Genomic DNA, 15,631 nt, shown 5'->3' on the forward strand with positions numbered 1-15,631 from the left:
CTTTTATTTCTTTTTCTTCCCTGATTGGCATGGCTAGATCTTCCAAAACTATGTTGAATAAAAGTGGCAAGAGTGGACATCTTCATCTTGTTCTTGATTTTAGAGGAAATGCTTTCAGTTTTTCACCATTGAGTATGATGTCAGCTGTAGGTTTGTCATATATGGCCTTTAATATGTTGAGGTAGGTTCCTTCCATGCCCACATCCTGGAGAATTGTGGGTGTTTTTTTTTTAATCATAAATGGATGTTGGGTTTTGGCAAAAGCTTTTTCTACATCTATTGAGAGGATCATGTGGTTTTTATTATTCAATTTCTTAATGTGGTATATCACACTGATTGACTTGCAGACATGGAAAAGTCCTTGCCTCCCTAGGATAAAGCCCACTTGATCATTGTATATGATCCTTTAAACGTGTCATTGGATTTGCTTTGCTATCATTTTGTTGAGAATTTTTGCATCTGTGTTCAGTGATATTGCCCTGTAATTTCCTTTATTTGTGGTATCTTTGTCTGGTTTTGCTTCCCTGGTGGCTCAGCTGCTAAAGAATCCGCCTGCAATGAGGGAGACTTGGGTTCAATCACTGGGTTGGGAAGATCCCCTGGAGAAGAGAACAGCTACCCACTCCAGTATTCTGGCCAGGAGAATTCCATGGACTGAATAGTCCATGGGGTCGCAAAGAGTCGGACACGACTGAGCGACTTTCACTTCAACAATTTGTCTGGTTTTGGAATCAGGGTGATTGTGGCCTCATAGAACAAGTGTGGGAGTGTTTCTTCTTTTGCAGTTTTTTGGAATCGTTTCAGAAGGATAGATGTTTCCTGTTTTCCAAATATTTGATAGACTTCAGCTATGATGCCGTCTGGTCCTGGACTTTTGTTAGGATTTTTTAAAATCACAGTTTCACTTTCAGTACTTGTGATTTGTCTGTTCATACTTTCTATCTCTTCCTAATTCAGTCTTGGAAGATTGTACCTTTCTAAGAATTTATCCATTTCTTCTAGGTTATCCATTTTATTGGCATACAGTTGTTTGTAGTAGTCTCTTATGGTTCTTTGTATTTCTGTGGTGTCAGTTGTATTTTTGTCAGTTTAATTAATATGTATTAGTCCTGGCGTGTTCCTCCTTGGGTTTATCTATTAATATATGGAACTCTCTGCACTTCCTGAACTTGTGTGACTGTTTCTGTTCCCAAGTTAGTTAAGTTTTCACCTATTATCTCTTCAAATATTTTCAGACCCTTTCTCTCTTCTTCTAGGACCCCTATAAGGGGAATGTTGGTGCATTTAATGTTGTTTCAGAGGTTCTAAGAGTGTCCTCATTTCTTTTAATTCGTTTTTCTGTTCCATGGCAGTGATTTCCACCCATCTGTCTTTCAGCTCACTTATTTGTTCTTTTGCTTCATTTGTTGCACTATTTATTCCATGTAGTGTATTTTTCATTTCAGTTATTGTATAGTTCAACTGTTGTTTATATTTTCTAGCTTTTTATATTTTCTTGTATCTTCTTGATCTGTGCCCCCATTCTTTTTCTGATATCATGGATCATCTTTACTATCATTATTCTGAGTTCTTTTTTAAGAACTCTGCCTATCTCCACTCTGCGTAATTGTTCTTCTGGGGTTTTATTTTGTTCCCTCATCTGGAACATATTTCTCCGTCATCTTACTTTGTCTAACTGTCTGTGATTGCAATTTCTGTTTCACAAACTGAAAGATTGTAGTTCCTCTTGCTTCTGGTGCTGCCTCCTGCCGGGTGTGTCTGGTCTAAGAGCTTTGTGCAGGTTTCCCAGTGGGAGGGCTGTGTCATGGTGTGTGTTTAGAGGTGGCTGTACATTCAGGACAACTTTAGGCAGCGTGTCTACTGATGGATGGGGCTCCCTCCACTTGGGAGGTGTTCCCAAGGCGTTCCCACCTTGTTGGTTGTTTGTCATGAGCTGTTCCAACACTGGAGCCTGTTGGCTGTGTTCTCAGTGTGAAAATGGCAACCTCTGGGAGAGCTCATGTCAGTGAATATTCCCCAGTACCTCTGCCATTAGTGTCCTTGACCCTACAGTAAGCCACAGCCCCACCTCCCCAGGAGACCCTCCAAGACTCTTAGGCAGGCCTGGCCCAGGCTCCTATGGAGTCACTACCATACCCTGGCTCGCAGTGCATTTGAAATCTTATGGGTGCCCTCCAAGAGTGGAGTCTCTGTTTCGCCCAGTCCTGTGGAGCTCCTGTGCTTAAGCTCTTCAAAATCAGAGGCTCCTCCTCCTCCTGATGCCAGACCCCCAGGTTCGGGAACCTCAAGTGAGGCTCAGAACTCTCCCTCCTGTGGGAATACCTCTGTGGTTTAATTATTTAATTATTGCCCACCCAGTGGTTATGGGATTTGACTATATTGAGAAAGCACCCCCTTCTACCATCTTGCTGTGTCTTCTTTTTCATCTTTGAGTGTAGAATATCTTTTTTGATAGGTTTTAGTCTTTTTTGTCAATGGTTCTTAAGCAGTTTGTTGTAATTTTGGTGTTTCACGAGAGGACTCAAGCCCAAGTCCTTCTATTCTGCCATCTTGTCTCCTCCCCTCAGAAATCAAATAATAGTTATCTTAATTGACGTGACTTTTAAAATCAAGAATTAGACAGCATTTAACAACCCGTTTAAATGTATAACACCTTTAGACAGATACATACAACATACAAACTATATTTCACTGAAAAAAATCAAGGAAAATTGTGAATTTCCTCCATTCTCTTTTTTAGCCTTTTTTTCCTCTTGTAATTTGCAGTAGTTGAAGATGAAAATTAAATGCAAGTTGGGCTTTTAAAAGAGGAATATTGAAACTATATATATATTTAATATATAATTTTTAAAGTTTGGAAAATATAACTCTTCCCATCTTTTCTATGATGTCAAAGACAACAGAAGCAACTGTTAGAACTCTGCCAGACAAGGGTGAAGAGATCTGCGGATATTTCTTGAATCCTTCTTTAATGTCATCAGAATGTTCACCTACAATTTTGAAAAAGAAAACAGAAGACATAAGCGACCTCCCTTCTGAGAGTCAAAGAAGCATACCGCTTGCTGTGACTGATGCGTTAGAGCATATTATGGAACAGCTCAATGTTTTGACACAGGTGGGTTGGCATGTTTCACACTTAGAGGTAAGATGTACAAAATCCTGGTTACAGCAGGCTGCAAAACTAGCAGAGCAGCTGAGGGATACTTTCTTTCTTAGCAAGCCCAAAGGTGGTAGTTAACAGAGCAACACATGCTCTGCTGAGGTGCTCTAGATCTTGTGGAGGCAAAGCCTGAGCCCATGCATATGTAAACATGTGTGCATACACACACTGTACTGTATCTGGCATCTGAGGACCAGAAGGGAGGGGAGGAGACCGTGAAGAGCTACTGTGGTACTTCATGCTATAAATCTGATTCTGGACAGTAATGTTTTGCCCTAAGAATTTTCTAATGCAGTGTATTTAGATTTTGGATATTATCAAAGAAATATTTAAGGCCAAAAGAAAAAATGTATTGGGATTAATCATTTTAGTTAGAATGAAATATTGGCAATGCTTTTAGTTTTCACTCTGAGGATAATTCCCTCTGTCCAATGTATAACTTGCCTCATTTCAAAGCTTCTTACGGGACACTCTGTTCTGGAGATGAGGTTTTCACATTCCCCTTTTAGAATATTACCCAGTCTTTTTTTTTTTTTTCATTGATGCTAAATTTTAATTTATTTTTTACTGCACAGGATGACTTTCAGCATTCATTATTTTTTACCAGACTGTATACATTCTTTTATTAAATTTCATTATATGGTCATGCTTGTAATGAATAATTTTACAATGAAAAGGAAAGACGTAATGGCTTAATCCCTTTTAATTACCATTAAGCAATTTTTTTAATTTATTTTTTTTATTGAAGGATAATTGCTTTACTGAATGCCAATTTACCTTTGCCAAGAAGGAATACAATGAATCTTAACACACCAAAGGTCTTCCAACTCTTGGTCAGGAAATTTAGATGTCATTTAATGGAAGCAGTGTATTAAAATGGATACATCAAAGGTTGTCCTTCCAGCTTTCCTTGGTGTTTCTTTTGAATAAGTCTTATCATTCTTTGATAAATAGGATGAGGACACTAATATTTGTCAGAGCAGATGCTGTCCCAAGTTATACAGAAAGAAGATATGACATGAACTAGAGATATCGATTACTTTCCCAGAACAAATATTTCAAGTTGAAATAGCTCTTGTATAGAAGTTATCTTGCATATAAGTTAATGTACAGTTAACCCTGGCTGTACATTATAATCGCCCAGGCCATTAAGAATCGTCCAGATGTCCAGTTCTCATCTCCAGAGAATTCAAGGCTTTGGCATGGGTCTTTTAACTTTCCCTTCTGGGTTTAGAGCCAGTAATTAAAAATGTTACCCTTTAGATAACTTCTCCGAACCTTGGAGTTAAGGGACATGGATATGGGTCATGACAGGTTGTGGGAACAAGTCTTGTGAGACCTTGGAGTCATAAGATTTGTTCAGTGAAAAATCATAGGAAAATCACCAATTTTTGCTTTGCAGTATTGTGCTGGAGGTGACTTTGTGTTTATCAGACGCCTCTTGCCTTTAAAACGCAGTTTTTCTCTCACCCTCCTGCCAGCTTTAGTTTTTGGGCCTGTTTCCGAGGGCCCTGGCTCCTCACGTGCTGGCTTCCTCACTTGCTCTGTCACAGAGTGGCAGGTTCTCTTGAGGGTCTTTCCATCCTCTGCTCTATCAGCTTTGTGACCCATTTCACCTTTTTCCCTGATTCAAGGTTAAATGGATCACTTTAAACTTTATTGAAAGTCTCTACTTTTTTAACTTTGAAGGACTGACTACCCTTCAAATATGAAAGAAGTGAAAAGCAGGCACAGCACACTTGCAAAATGGGAACAGTGTGAATCTGTGGGCGAATCAAGTGAAATAAACACATTCTGATTCACTTCAATTACAGATGACTGAGTATCTCCTAACCCTGTGGCAATGTTGATAATTCAGTACAGATTGTTTTGGGTTGGCCAAAACGTTTGGGCTTTTCTGTAAGTTATAAGATGTTACAGAAAAACTCAAATGAGCATTTGGGCCAACCCAACAATATCACTTTCTCATTATAATTTTTCAGACAGTAGGTAACTGGAGTTAACCAGTGTTATAGGTGTTGATAATATAAGTATCAAAAGCTTTTGATTTTTGCATTATGATAATGTATGTAAATATCAGGCAAAATGCTTGGAGCATAGTAGGCACCCAAGAAATATTAGAAAGTATTATGAGCATTGCTGTTAATTTTGATCATTAACAGTATTGTAGTATTGTGCTGGAGGTGACTTTGTGTTTATCAGACATCTCTTGCCTTTAAAAGGCAGTTTTTCTCTCAACCTCATGCCAGCTTTAGTTTTGATTGGCCTATTTCCCAGGCCAATCATAACAAGTCATGATCTATAGTATGGAATATGAAAGGAAAAAAACTATTAAATAATAGGGAAAAAAAAAGAACAACTGCTTACTGTCAGAAACTGATAGGGAATCAATTCATTATCTTGAAACTTATTGACTAAAGTAACCATGAATTTATGCTGCTTTTCCTGTATGAACTGTACTTCCAGGCAACCAAATAATATGTGAGAAGTGTATTTTGTAAACCATCCCAACTAATAAATGGAAATAGAATGTCATTGCCCTCTAAAGAAAGAATAGATTTACCGAGGGATCTAGCCTGAGTCTTATCAAGCCTTTGAATCCCGTTTCCAATTTATATAAAATACAGAAAGTAAAAGAACAGATTTAACTGTATCTGGAGCACACAGTCCCTAAAATCCAGTCTGGTAGGGAATCTACAGGTCAGATGGCCTGAGCCTGTAAATAGACAAATTATAAAGAAAATAAAGCAAGGAAGTGGGAGATCTGCAGATTAAATGGGTAAGATAAATTTGTAGTTTCTAGGGATGCATACTTAAAAGATAAAACCATAAAAACATGCAGATTATTCTTAGAGTGGTCAGGTTAGTGGCTGTTACGGGGGAGGTGCATGCAAGGCACTAGCTCTTGACCTGGTGTTGGTCACAAGGGTGTTTTTCTCATGAGAATTCATTGATACTTTTTAGTGTGCAATTTCCTGAATCAAGTTTATAGTGAAGTTAAAAAAAAAAGAATTGAAGTAATCGATAATCACAATTTAAAAGTAGCTCTGTGTGTGTGTGTGTGTGTGTGTGTGTGTGTGTATGTATAGTCAAATACTCACTCACTAGCCGAAGGAGTTAGAATAGCTAAGATTTGTAAAGTTCTGTTGTGCCAGGCACTAGCTTAAGCATTTTACATCCCTGATTTCATTCAGTCTTCCTACCAACTCTGTGAGGTGTTGTTGTCATCTTCTGGGTGCAGAAATGAGTGGCAGTCATTATATTTTCAAGGTAAGCTAGGTATCCAGCTGTCTAGGGTAATATAGATATGGCCCATATGGATTGATTGTGGCAGAATGACCAGTGATGCCATTTAAGTAGTAGTGGGGCACGTGGCATTCTGTCCCACTTCCCACATTCCACATTACCTGGGACACTATTTAACATGCCTCATGTGGTCTCTTCTCTGGCATCGATGCTTTAGAAGATCAGACTTTAGAATTGTCCATAGAGGCTTGATCATTTATTCCTTTTTTCTTAAATGCTTCCTCTTTTTCCCTTTTCCTCAAACGGCTTGGCAGTGCTTTGCCCTGTGGTGGGGTGCAGAAACAGAGCAAGTTCTGGAGCTCATTTCTGAGCCAACCTCCTGGCAAGAGGGTAGGCATTACAGTTCTGAAAAAGATCAGTGCAGAGATTATCACCATCATTCTCACCACCAGGTCACCAGGCCCTGATGACTTTGTCCTCCTTTTTTTGCAGACTGTTTCAATCTTGGAGCAGCGACTGACTTTGACAGAGGATAAGCTGAAAGACTGCCTTGAAAATCAGCAAAAGCTTTTCAATGCAATTCAACAGAAAATTTGAACAGAAAAGTATGAGCAGAGGCATGAGAAATGAACACATGTACATATACTCAGGAAGGCAGTACCAGCTGCTTCATGCAACACAACCATGTGCGAATTGGCATGGCATTTCTTAAAAGGGTGAGCAACAGAACAAAAGGCAGAAAGGGCATAATTAAGGACCAGTTTAAACATACCAATCAATGTCTAGGACTAATTCAAATCATTACGATTTATGGTTCCAGTAATAAAGTGATAAGCATTCAAGTGGCTCTATATTTCCCCCCCATATTATTTTTTAAATGTTAATTTTCGTTAATAGTTCAAATCCTGCCAGGAAAATAACCAAATCTTTGGATTTCATTTTGGTTTCAAATTGACCATGTTCAGGCAATTCCTTCAACAATTAGTGTACTCTTTAGTGAACCATACCCTTAGGGTGAAATAATTCACTTACCTCTAAAATAGCATTTTATGTGCAGAGAATGAATTAATGATCTGACTTGTATTTCCCAGTTTAAAAAATTTACTCTTTCTTACCTATGCCATTTGATGAGAAGATGATCTCACAAACTCTCAAACCACAGAATTTCCACAGCAAGAATACACCTATTTTAATTAGCAACAGCACATACAGGACATATGGCAGGGATTTTGATTTAATTTACGGCATACATTGCTTATTCTTTGACCAACCTGAAAGAAAATGAAGAGTTAGAAATATGTGAAGTGCACGTATCTTCCGAAGATGAAGGCACTGAATGTTTTCGGTTATATCCAAACCTGTGATATCAGTTTATGAAGATTAAATTAGTGCAGAATCCTCAAAACCCAGAACCATGCAACAGCAGTACTTAAAAATATACACACGTGTGTGTTCACATGCTTCAGGAATGGTTAGGGTGAGTTTGGTACCTGAATGTAAGGACTTTAAAAGAACATTTATTGGCATCATTGTCTACCTCTTTCTTTTAATTGTGATTTGAAACAAAATGAAAATGAGTAAAACATTCTAAAAGATCTTGGTTATAATTTAAGAATTTTATCTTAAACAAAATAAGAGATTAAATTGGGAAAAAAAATGAATTTATCTTGCATTTCTGTTAACCTATATCAAAAACCGAAGGTGGGAGAAGACAGGCCGCATTTATGATACCTGCAGGCATACCCTGGGGAAAATACTATGTTTTGGAAAAGAAAAAAGTCCTATTTACGTACGGGTCTATATTGAGAAATTTCTCAAAGCCATTTCAATTGTATTTATGAGGTGGTTTTGTTTTATCATCCCGTGTGTTTTAAGTGCCTTTTTATACAATACTAAGTAGGAACTTCTAGACCGTTTCACGCGTTTATAAGACTAAGTGGCACTGTATATTTTATAACCTCGTTGAGAAGACTAAGAAATGAAATGTCATACCAATTTTTGTTTACTTTTTTATTCTTCAAACAATAAAAGACATTTTACCTTTTAAAAAAGTTGTTTCTTTTTAAGTGATTAAAATCTAGAAATAATAGTAAATTTCTTATCTAGCTCACTTAACTTTAAACTTCGTAACAACCTCCTAGAGAACTTGTCAAAACAGTTCCGGTGCTTTTCCTCGGGCTTATGATTCACTAGGTCTGGTCTGGCAGGGCCCAATAATTTGCATCTCTAACAAGCTCACAGGAGATTTGGTGCTATTGGCCTCAGGCTGACAGTTTAGAAACTGTTGACCAGCTATAGCCACTTCCTGCAACATGGTGTTGCCACATACTTTTATGGCCATAGACCTTTATTATAAGTGATATGAAAACAGTGATGACAGAAGTTTAAAAGCCTTAAAACGTTTTCAGGAGGGCTATTTTATAACCCTCTTTCCCTCCCCCACACCTTTGTTTATGCTTTTGAGGATTCTTTCCTTCGGATTCCAGCCTCTCATTTGTCCTAGCTGCCTATTCGCTGCGTGAGCAACATCTCCACTTGGAAGACCTGGCAGGCCATCTCTGAATGTGCCCAAAGCCAGTCCCTACTGTACCCTCAACCACCAGCCAGCTCCTCTCTCCCCTAGTCTCCGGACCTCCAACTCTCCTTCAAGGCACTCAGGTTGGAGTTATCCTTGAATCCTTGATCCTACACTCCACTCCCATTCCTTCAGCAAATCTTATGAGAAGATATGAGAGACCAGATCATTTCTCACCCCTCCATCAGCCACCAAAACAGGCCATCATTGTCTCTTCCCAGAATGACTGCGGTACCTCTTAACTGTCTCCACCGTCACCTTTGGACAGCAGGCCAGAGTGGTTCTTGAAAAGACGGAGTTCAAACATGTGGCTCTTTCGGCTCCAAGCCCTTCAGGGCCTCCCATCTTGGAGTAGAAGCCTAAGGTCTGATAGTGGTGATATGCTCCCCACCCCTTCATTTTAAACCTCCCCTTCCCCTTCGGAGCCATACTTACTCACTGCACTTGGTCACAGTGGCTTCTTTGCTTCCCTTTGTAGAAGCAAAACGGCTCCCACCTGAGAGCACTGGCCTTGCCATGTCCTCTGCCTGGAGCCCTGTCCCCAGGCGTCCCTCATAACATTCCAGCCCGGCTCACGTGTTGCCTTTTCAGAGGTGCCCTTCCTAATTAGCCTATGTGAAATAGTAACCCTCCATTCACTCCCTGCCTAGCCCTGGTACAACAAGATTGCAACACCGTCCCAGTTCTGCCTCTTCCACTGTGAACTGACCTCTTCAAAAAGTAAGCACGGCCATCTTTAGATTCCCAAACTAGCACAGTTCATGGGAGGAGCTCAACAGGTAGGTATCCAAAAAAAATGCTCAACCTAAAAGTTGAGAAGATTCTATTCAGTGCACTTACGGAGGATTTAAGTCCAAGATACAGCCTCTCAGATAACTCTAAGGCACTTTTTCTAAAGAGGTAAGACAGGAGTAGGATAAATAGAAGTTTTGCAAATAAAACAACATAACAAAACAAATACAAACTAGGTAGTCAGAACATTAAAAGATTACTGTTGAAGAAAACCAGATATCTCGAGCTAATGAATTTTAGCACTTTTCTGTGTATAAGAAGATGCAAGAGTCTGGGCTTATTGAAATTCTTCCTTTGATATGCACCTTAACCATCTAGTACCAGTATCCCATTTTTTCTCCATTCTGAATTCAGGGTGCCCAGTCGAGGGTGGGTGCGGTGACCACAACATTCTCTGTTTACTGAAATGCTGGCAGCATTCTATGTCTCTCAATCATAAATTCAACCATTTGGAAGGCATTTAGTGATCAATTTTGTCCCATGGCACTAGGAAGTTTCACTCCTAGATCGGCTGGAGACTGTGTGATATAGGCTATTCAGTCTACACAGACATACTCTGAAATCTCATAGCTTCCCTGTAACAGTTATGAATCTGGTGTTACAATATACTTAGATATAAACTTATAATAAAGTAAGTTTATAAACAATATAAACTTACAATATAAACTTGTGTGCTGTGTGCTGAGTCGCTTCAGTCGTGTCCGACTCTTTGCGACCCCATATAGCCCACCAGGCTCCTCTGTCCGTGGGATTCTACCGGCAAGAATACTGGAGTGGGTTGCCAGGCCCTTCTCCAAGGGATCTTCCCAACCCAGGAATCAAAACTGTCTCCTGCATCTCCTGCACTGCAGACAGATTCTTTACTGCCGAGCCACCGGTGAAGCCCATAAACAGTTTATAAACAATAGCTGGAATAAGTTAAATTTGCTTGCCAGGGGACTAGGGCTTTACTCCTTTTGGAAAAGAAATAAGATTTTTACTTACCTTTGATAAACCCTTAAGGAGGCTATGAATTAGATTCTAGGCAAAGGAGGCTTTCCAACTGTTGGAGTTTTTAAAGGCTATTTTTCTACTTTTTCTCTCCTTGTTGTCAGGTTCTGTCTGATTAATTAGGCTCAGTCTCAGGTCATTGTGGGCTATAGCTAAGTTTCTGATTTGTAGAGATTTGCAAGAAAAAAATGGGCTTCCCTGGTGGCTCAGATGGTAAAGCATCTGCCCTCAATGAGGGAGACCTGAGTTTGATCCCTGGGTTGGGAAGATCTGGAGGAGGGCATGGCAACTTGCAGTATTCTTACCTGGGGAGAGAAAGATAGTTGCTTTTAAATCTCCAAAGAACCCGTGTGCCTCCAAATGATATTAAAAGATTGATTTTACCCAACTATATTTTCTTTAATTTGATCTTTTAACATAAGTGAGATTTCCAACTAAACTGAAATTCAAGAGTTCTATGTTCTAGAATTTCAGGGTTAATTTATCAAGCCTTTAGCTTGCACAAGGCATTCAACAAAGGCCCTCTTTCAGAGTGCAAGGCTAGATCCAGAGTAAAGTTTCTTTTTTTTTTAAGTTAGCCCCTAAATATTAGCTCCCAGTTTTTACTTTATATTGCACAGTTTTAGGTAACCCCATCCATTTCCTTTAGTATGCTAATTAGTGTATTTCCTGAGATTCATATGCCCTGCCTTATAATACCAAGCAAGGGAAGCATTCTGGAGAAGGGCATGGGGACCCACTCCAGTATTTGTGTCTGGAGAATCCCCATGGACAGAGGAGCCTAGTGGGCTATAGTCCATGGGGTCACAAAGAGTCGGACATGACTGAGTGCCTAAGCACAGCACAGGGAAGCATTCCCCAGCAAGACCAAGTGTTTTTTCGACAATATACTTAGGCAACCCAGCTTCAATAAAACCTATTTAAATATACCAATTTTTATAAAATTTCATCTCAGTTCTACCAACTTTCATACCTTTAGCTTTTGGTCTCCATTGTTGTTCAGTTGCTAAGTCATGGCTGACTCTTTTATGACGCTGTGGAATGGAGTCCACCAGGCTCCTCTGTCCATGGGATTTCCCAGACAAGAAGACTGGAGTGCTATTTCCTGCTCCAGGGGATCTTCCTGAGCCAGGAATTGAACCGTTGTCTCCTAATTGGCAGGGAGATTCTTTACTGCTGAACCACCAGGGAAGCCCCTTTTAGTCTACCTTAGGACTGAATAAAAAAGCCTTGATTTTACAAGGAGTCCTAGAAGCTTTCTTTTCATCTCTGACCATTCATCTGTTTTTGTATAAAAGGTCCTGGGGCCCCCAGTGAGGGGTTGAGCCAAGAGACTCAGGCCCTTTTATCAATCTTTTAACTTGATTTTGACTAGTCCTAACTGTTGCACCAAGTAATTATTCATCAAGTATCTCAGTGTAATTTTCTCCCAAACTTTGATCTGGGATAAAGAGAGCAAACTTGTTGGGGTGCTTTAATGTCGGGAACCAAAAAGGAGGGTCTCTTTGGCCTATCCGAACTTTGAAAATACTTTCAAAGCACTTATCTGATAAAGGAATCCTATAAAAAATAGGCATAAAACAACTAAAGCCCAACAATATAAAAACAAAAACCTGGGACTTCCCTGGTAGTCCAGTGGTTGAGAATCTGCCTGCCAATGCAGGGGACATGTGTTTGATCCCTGATCCGGGAAGATCCCACATGCCTCGGGGCAATGAAGCCCATGTGCCACAACTACTGAGCCTGAGCTCTGGTGCCCGTGCTCTGCAACAAGAGAAGCCACCGCACGGAGAAGCCCGCGCACTGCGACTGGAGAGCAGCCCCTGCTCGCTGCAACTAGAGGAAGACCGCGCAGCAAAAAAGACCCAGTGAAACAAAAAATAAGTAAATAAACCAATTGAAAACACCAAAGGTAAATTCAGGCTCAGTAAGCACATAACAGGATCTTCAACATCATAGGTCACTAGAAAATTGCAAATTAAAACAAGGAGAGAAGACTACATATCTATTAGAATGGCTAAAATGCAAACCTTGAGAAAACCAAAGCTGGTAACCATGTGAAGCAACAGGAGCTCCGTGATAAGCATGCAGAATAGGGCAGCCACTTTGCAAGACAGTTTGACAGTTTCTTACAAAAATAAACATACCAATTACCGTGCAGTCTGACAATCAATTATCTTTGGTTGTTTAACTAAATAGATTGAAAATGTGCTCACGCAATAACCTGCACATGAATGATTACAGCATCTTTATTCATAATTGCCAAAACTTGGAAACCAACAAGATGTCTTTCAGGGATGATTTGTTTAATAAAACTGTGATCCATCCAGACAATGGAATATTATTCACTGTTAAAAAGAAATGAGCTATCCAGTCATCAAAAGATATGGAGGAATCTTAAATGTATATCACTAAGTGAAAGATGACCATCTGAAAAGGCCCCTAAGTTGTTTGCAATTCTGGTATTAATTTTTTAAGTGCAAGAAATATTGAAAATACCATCATATACTATAATGGAAACATATAAACATAAGGTTCTAGACACGTAAGCACCTGAACAGAAACCATCTCTACCATGTAGCTTTCATAACTGATTCAAAAGACTTCTGGGAGATGAGGAGGGAGGAAAAAAGGGGAGAGAAGATGAGACAGAAACGCACAGATGCTAAGAGCATGTTAAACATGGGAAAGCCAAAGTGGAATAAGCCCACTCAAGTGATACATGTTCTTCTTACTCTCACAGAGGCAGGAAAACTTGATATCATTATTCACTCAACATTTGATTTCCTGGTAAAATACACAGTCAGCAAGAATGCTAAAGGCAGGACCACCCACGTGCTGGATGCCTTTTGGTACCTTTACCAGACCAAACCCCGCAGAGAATATGCATATTCATGGTTTACAGTGAAGGGAACACACAGGGGGACCCACCTTTCTGCATTCTGGGTAAGGACCCTAAAAGGGGAGCTATCGGGAAAGGCAGTCATGATTGAAGAGAAGACATCTTAGAAATGATGTGTTTTTTGCTCCACACATGCCTATAAAAATCCAGTATGGTCTTTTTCATGGTGCCTTGGAGGCTGTCGGCCACTTCAGAATGAAGCTGAACATCTCCTTCCCGGCCAGTGGCTGCCAGAAGCTTAATGAAGTGGACGATGAACAAAAACTTCGTACTTTCTGCGAGAAGCGTATAGCCACAGAAATTGCTGCTGACTCTCTGGGTGAAGAATGGAAGGGTTATGTGGTCCGAATCAGTGGCGGGAACGATAAGCAGGGTTTCCCCATGAAGCAGGGTGTCTTGACCCATGGCTGAGTTCGCCTGCTACTGAGTAAGGGACATTCCTGTTACAGACCAAGGAGGACTGGAGAGAGAAAGCGCAAATCTGTATGGGGTTGCATTGTGGATGCCAATCTGAGTGTTCTCAATTTGGTCATCGTGAAAAAAGGGGAGAAGGATATTCCTGGACTCACTGATACTACAGTGCCCCATCGCCTGGGTCCCAAAAGAGCTAGCAGAAACAGCAAACTTTTCAATCTCTCTAAAGAAGATGATGTCCACCAATATGCTGTGCGAAAGCCCCTAAACAAAGACGGTGAGAAACTTAGGACTAAAGCACCCAAGATTCAGCATCTCCTGACTCCACGAGTTCTGCAGCACAAACGTCCGGCGTATTGCTCTGAAGAAACAGCGTACTAAGAAAAACAAAGAAGAGGCTGCAGAATATGCTAAACTTTTGGCCAAGAGAATGAAGGAGGCCAAAGAAAAACGGCAGGAACAGATTGCCAAGAGATGGAGGCTGTCCTCTCTGAGAGCTTCTACTTCTAAGTCTGAGTCCAGTCAAAAATGAGATGTTCTAAAAGTAGCAAATAAATAAGATCAGACATCCAAAAAAAAAAAAAAAGAATCCAGTATGTCTCCATCTCATACTCAAATGAATTACTCTTCCAAGGCATGCTTCTCTGTGATACACATGGGTGGTGTCACCCAACTGAACTCTGAAGTGGGAAATTTGAACCCAAAAGCACAAGTTATCATTTATGAACACATCAATCCCATTCTAAAACCTGTCATTTTACAGCAAGAATTAAAACAGTATCTCCAACGTGGATTCATAACTCAGTTCAGTTCAGTTGCTCAGTCATATTCAGCTCTTTGTGACCCCACGGACTGCAGCATGCCAGGCTTCCCTGTCCATCACTATCTCCCAGAGTTTGCTCAAACTCATGTCCATAGACTCGGTGATGCCATCCAACCACCTCATACTCTGCCGTTCCCTTCTCCTCCTGCCTTCAATGTTTCCCAGCATCAGGGTCTTTTCAAATGAGTCAGTTCTTCACATCAGGTGGCCAAATTATTAGAGCTTCAGCTTCAGTATCAGTCCTTCCAATGAAGATTCAGGACTGATTTCCTTTAGGATTGACTGGTTGGATCTCCTTGCAGTCCAAGGGGCTCTCAAGAGTCTTCTGCAATACCACAGTTCAAGAGCATTAATTCTTCAGTGCTCAGCTTTCTTTATAGTCCAACTCTCACATCCATACATAACTACTGGAAAAACCATAGCTTTGACTAGACAGATCTTTGTCAGCAAAGTAATGTATCTGCTCTTTAATAAACTGTCTAGGTTGGTCACAGCTTTCCTTCCAACAAGCAAGCGTCTTTTAATTTCATGGCTGCAGTCACCATCTGCAGTGATTTTGGAGCCCCCCCAAAATAAAGTTTGTCACTGTTTCCATTGTTTCCCCATCTATTTGCCATGAAGTGATGGGAAGATGGTGATTGCAGCCATGAAATTAAAAGACACTTACTCCTTGAAAGTTATGGCCAACCTAGATAGCATATTCAAAAGCAGAGATATTACTTTGCCAAC

General features: G+C 40.2%; 1 protein-coding gene and 1 pseudogene across 2 annotated transcripts in view; both read left to right on the plus strand.

Moving 5' to 3' along the window:
* POC1B (POC1 centriolar protein B) overlaps nt 1-8,457 on the plus strand; it is a 108,039-nt gene extending 99,582 nt beyond the window's left edge. For both annotated transcript variants that reach the window (XM_006067021.4, XM_025284350.3), the window contains 2 exons: nt 2,897-3,115; nt 6,899-8,457. In XM_006067021.4, coding sequence (XP_006067083.1) covers nt 2,897-3,115; nt 6,899-7,003 — 324 coding nt within the window. In that variant the 3' untranslated portion in view covers nt 7,004-8,457. The remainder of the gene's footprint in view (nt 1-2,896; nt 3,116-6,898) is intronic.
* A 5,325-nt stretch (nt 8,458-13,782) lies between these two features.
* On the plus strand, nt 13,783-14,649 carry LOC102393435 (annotated as a pseudogene).
* The last annotated feature ends 982 nt before the right edge of the window (nt 14,650-15,631 follow it).

The sequence above is a fragment of the Bubalus bubalis genome, chromosome 4 (genome assembly GCF_019923935.1).
Source record: "Bubalus bubalis isolate 160015118507 breed Murrah chromosome 4, NDDB_SH_1, whole genome shotgun sequence".
NCBI lineage: Eukaryota > Metazoa > Chordata > Mammalia > Artiodactyla > Bovidae > Bubalus > Bubalus bubalis.